At 39.4% G+C, this 5,063-nt stretch overlaps 1 protein-coding gene across 1 annotated transcript; it reads left to right on the top strand.

The window, feature by feature from the left end:
* The first annotated feature begins 214 nt into the window (after positions 1-214).
* On the top strand, positions 215-1,159 carry LOC121464121 (olfactory receptor 12-like). Its single transcript, XM_041676716.1, has one exon. It carries the CDS (start codon positions 215-217, stop codon positions 1,157-1,159), a length of 945 nt encoding a protein of 314 aa, XP_041532650.1.
* The last annotated feature ends 3,904 nt before the right edge of the window (positions 1,160-5,063 follow it).

Below are 5,063 nucleotides of genomic sequence, written 5' to 3'. Positions count from 1 at the left end.
TAAGTATAATGAAAAATCTTCACTGGATTAAACAACTCAATGGGAAGACCTTAATAAGACAACAGATTGTTTATGTCCATGATGTTTGATAAAGTAAAATGAACAAGGTAAGTGTGCTCCCATGCTGAATCAGCAGGAGTTTTTACTAAAATTCTGACTCCTCACTTATTGTTTTTTATTTTTGCCATTTTCTAGTTTTATCTTCATATTAGCTATGAAGGGTGAGCAGAAGAGGAATTACTCAGAGGTAACAGAGTTCATTCTCTTGGGATTTAGAACCCCTCCAAAGTTTCAAGTCCTTTTATTCTTGGTGTTCTTGATGATCTACATGGTCGCTGTGGTAGGGAATGTCAGCATGATAATGATTATTAAGATGGACTCCAGACTCCAAACACCTATGTATTTCTTCCTTAGAAACTTGTCTTATTTGGATCTCTGCTATTCCACAGTCATTGCTCCCAAAACCTTAGCCAACTTCTTGACAAGTGAAAAGAAAATTTCCTACAATGGTTGTGCCACGCAATTCTTCTTCTTTGTTTTGTTTGCTACAACTGAATGCTTCCTTCTTGCTGTCATGGCATTTGATCGCTTCTCAGCCATTTGCTCTCCTCTCCTTTATCCTGTGCACATGTCCCAAAAGGTATGTATTCAGTTGGTAACTGGCTCCTACATTTGTGGATGCATCAACTCCATGGTACAGACAGGTTTCACCTTCAGCTTGCATTTCTGTGCAGAAAACAGGCTGGACCACTTTTTCTGTGATGTCCCAGCTTTGATTAAGATCTCCTGTGTTGACACCTTTGTGAATGAGATTGTACTGTTTATTCTCTCTGCTCTCATCATCATCTCCACCACAACCATCATTCTGGTTTCCTATGGGTACATTCTTTCCACTGTCCTGAAGATCCCCTCCACCCACGGCAGGAGTAAGACCTTCTCCACTTGTAGCTCTCATATCATTGTGGTGAGTTTATTCTATGGAACTGTGTTCTTCATGTATGCCCAGCCTGGGTCCATCTCCTCCTCAAAGCAAAACAAGATTGTAGCTGTGTTCTACACACTTATAATCCCTATGCTGAACCCTCTAATATATAGTCTAAGAAACAGAGATGTCAAAGATGCTGTACAAAAAATATTTGGTGGGAAATGTTCTCAGTGATATTTATGAAACCTTTATTTAGTGAACAAAATTTCTTTTCTAAGCTGTATATGACCACACATATAATTTTATAAGTTTCCTAGAGTAATAATTCTAATTCAGATGCATAGAACATTATTTTGTGTGTACTGAACATATGAAAATATACAACTTCTCACTTTATAATAAAATTTCAATTGATTGGGTAGCAAATAGAAAAATTTATCCTCATGTAATTGTTAAATTATTTCATATGTGTATATTATACTCTTTTTTATTATAAGTTCAAAGGTTCTGTGATAGTGGCTAAATGAGAGCATGAACATGACATACATTTTGGATGAAAACTTATTGTGGCCCAAGTGGCCACATTTATATTCTAGGAACTATCTTTCTTAGATAAAACAGTTTATGTGAAGCATTTCTTCACACAAATATGTGGCAATAGTATTTTGTTAAACTGTATTTCCCCATTCCCCCTTTAACATAAAGTATTATATTAGAAAGATACTCTATAGCTATTTTCTTTTAATTTGAAGATGTCTTCTTGTGGGAAGAATAATACTTCATAGGACTCTATAAGTTAAATGAAACTTAAATGACCCAGAAAGTTCAGGAAACATAATAGGCTTTGGAAGTTCAGAATTCCAAAGACATAAAACAGTAAAAACTGCTGTGGAAATAAGACTCCCTTTAGTAGAGCTGGCCACACATTAATCAGAAAGCTGCATAGTTGTAACTTTTATGAGTTGCCAATAAGAGTAGGGTGGATTTAAGGTGATTTAGCTACCTTTGTGGTACCTATTCTATAAATATCCTTCAAATAAATTAATTGGTCTAACAAGCTAGATTTTGGTGCAATCAATAGGATAAGTAAACATTTTTTCATGTCTTCACAGGAGAAGTCACAAAACACATTTGGTACCCAAAGAGGGACCAACATTTTGACCCAAGGTTAAATTTCAAGGACCAGTTCCCTGGCTCCTGAGTTAGATGACAAAACATGATTGAGACTGATCCATCTGAGAGCAAAGTATTCATTGGGGCAGTCTGTATATGTCTACAGTTCCCCATATGTTATGAAATGCTGTGCCTCATTGCTGTTGTGGCAATGAGATACTCTTTGTGATGGGTGATATGCAATGCAACAAAGAATGATGCATCCAAGAGTGCATTGTATTTTCAGGGGAAGTCCCATACTATCTTGCTCTATGAAGAACATGGTAGCCGCATGGGGACCACTTCATAAGTACAGGGATAGCACCAAATGGGGTGAACCACAGTCTATTGTAGTTAGTGAAAGTATATAAGGAATAGGAATGCAATCAAATTCTGGCAATTGTTTCATGACCTTTACTATGGACATTAAGACATGGACCTGAGGCAGAGATGCCTATCCTGAAAAACGTAGCTACGCAAGACATGAATTACATAGGAAAAATGCATGGGGATGCTTAATCATCAACCAGAATTTTGTCAGGGAATGTGGTAAGAAAGAATGAAGAAAAGGGAGTATTGGTTGTCATTTATTATCGATAGCTATCATAAAGATTAATAGATACAGGTTAATTTAAGATATAAGCGTTAGCCAGAAATACACTTAAGCTATGGCCAAACAGTATTGCAATTAGGACTAATTTTTTTGAGAGTCTGAGTGTCCTGGAAATGAACAAGTAGCCTCACTCAACATTCATCAGTGTAGAAAGTTACAAAATTTAAAAGATCCTTTCCAGAGTATATAAAACTAGTGAGAGTTTTTGACAAGGAGTGAGTCTCTGGTGGGGGTTACTGGGCAAGGAGGTTCTGACATGGTCTTATGATTTGTCCCTATGAAGGGTGACTTTTCAGTGCTGTATCTGCCTTTGAGTCATCCAAAATGCTGTAATTAATCCCAATGGAAACACTCTTCATCCAAGCCAGATTTAGGTGGAAACTTTTCATTGGTCTCTTCCCAGTGTCATATCTTGTATGAACAGACATTTGCTCAAGTTTTCCCGGGAGAGAATGATTAACAAGTAATAAATGCCCCTATGTAAATACCACATATGTACCAAATGAGCTTGATCATCATTTTGTCCAGAGGAGCAAACTGTAGGACTAGATGCTGAAGAATCTTGGTTGACACAAATACCTTAATGGTTCTAGAAATTTTATTAGCTAAATGCACAGCCCAGTACATGTGAAGCAATGTAAAAACATAGTCACTCAGAGTAGAGACAATCATTGTTGAATGCTGTTACAGATATGTAGCCAGCCCTGGTACATAACATATTTGATATTTCTGCCATTATTGTTATACATATTCTCTTTCTATTTTCATTTAACATTCTAATAATTTTTGTTATGAAACCATGTGTTTTTTTTAAAACTTTTTATACATTAGAATTGCTCCTGTCATCTTTCTTTCATGATGATTTTCAATTGTCAACTTGGTAGGACCTGAAGTCACCTGGGAAGGGACTCCAGTGCCCTCCTTGTACATATTCTATTGGCCTGTGGACATGCCTGTGTGTGATTTTCTTCACTGGGTTAATCTAAATGGGTGGACCAGCACTCTAAAGGGGTGACATCGTTTCATTGGCTGGGTCTTGGACTGACTGAAAGGAGAGAGAGTTCTAAGGATAAGGATTCATTGCCCTCTGCCATTTGACTATGAATAAAATATAACAGCTGTTTCAAGTAGCTGTCACTGTGGTTTACCAAAAATGATGGGTTGTTACCTGAAAATATGGGCTCAAATAAATCTTTTCTCTCCTAAGATGATTTTGTTAGAGTTTTTAATCATAATTACCACAAAAGAAATTAAGACACAGACCTAATATTCTCTCTCTCTCTCTCTCTCTCTCTCTCTCTCTCTCTGCCTTTGTGTGTGTGTGTGTGTATGTGTGTGTGTGTGTGTGATTGCTTTAGGATAATTTTTTGACCTATATCAATATTCAGGAGCTGCTATTTTTTGTTCTTTATTTTCCATGGAAAAAAGTTTCACTAAAAATGCGTAGTATAAAATCTGAAAGCAAGATCAAGGATAAGTTGATTGTTCACACTTTTATCTCATTCACACCTAACTAAAATAGTAACTAATTAAAATGTTCATGTTGAGAGCGGTGAGTGCCTGCCTACCTGGCAGGCCTCAGGGTCCCCTGTAAGGGAGCCAGGGCACCTTCAGCTAGTGCGCCAGGCTCTCCTGTGCTCTTCTGGATACCGCCCCCCTTGCTCCTTTCATCCTTTTGTCCCCGGATCATTGGGCTACCGGGCGGCCCTGTTTAGTTGCTGAGGAATTACATCTGGACGGGTGAGTGTGTGCTATCCAGGGGCGGATTGTCCCGGAAGAAAGCACAAACCCCCCTCCCCCAGCTCCTTCTTCAGGGCTGTCTTTCTTACACACACGCCTCCCCCCCCCCCCAAGACTTCGTTTTCTGCAAGGTCCTTTGCTCAGGAACAGTTTTCTGCTCCTACACTAAGGCTACCCACCCAGAGCTGTGAGAGCCTACCTACGGGGCAGGCCTCAAGGACCCCCGGTAAGGGAGCACATGCACCTTCAGCCTGTGCGGCAGGGTGTCCTGTGTTCTACTCGTCCCCACCCTGGCCCCCAAGTTCCCCCTTTTGTCTTCGGGTCATTGGACTACCAGGCGTCCATGTTTTGGTGCTGAGGAGTTCATCTGGACGGGAACGGTTCCTGCTTCTACACTGAAGAGATACACCCAGAGAGTCAATCACAGCAAAGACTGGACCAAGACACCAGGCCTCTCCTGGCTCCATTTGAAGGAAGAGATGGGAAGGCGCCAAGGCAAGAATTCCTCCAACAACCTGAAAGGCAACATGACATCACCAGAATCCAGGGATCCCGAAATAAGAAGAATTATACACCCTACTCCAGAAGAATTAGAAGAAATCGACTCAAAAGTGAACTATATGAAAATAATAG

The sequence above is a fragment of the Microtus oregoni genome, unplaced genomic scaffold (genome assembly GCF_018167655.1).
Source record: "Microtus oregoni isolate MIOR12 unplaced genomic scaffold, Mior012 000001F_ref0000356, whole genome shotgun sequence".
Lineage (NCBI taxonomy): Eukaryota > Metazoa > Chordata > Mammalia > Rodentia > Cricetidae > Microtus > Microtus oregoni.
This window is presented reverse-complemented; position numbering and strand designations above follow the sequence as displayed.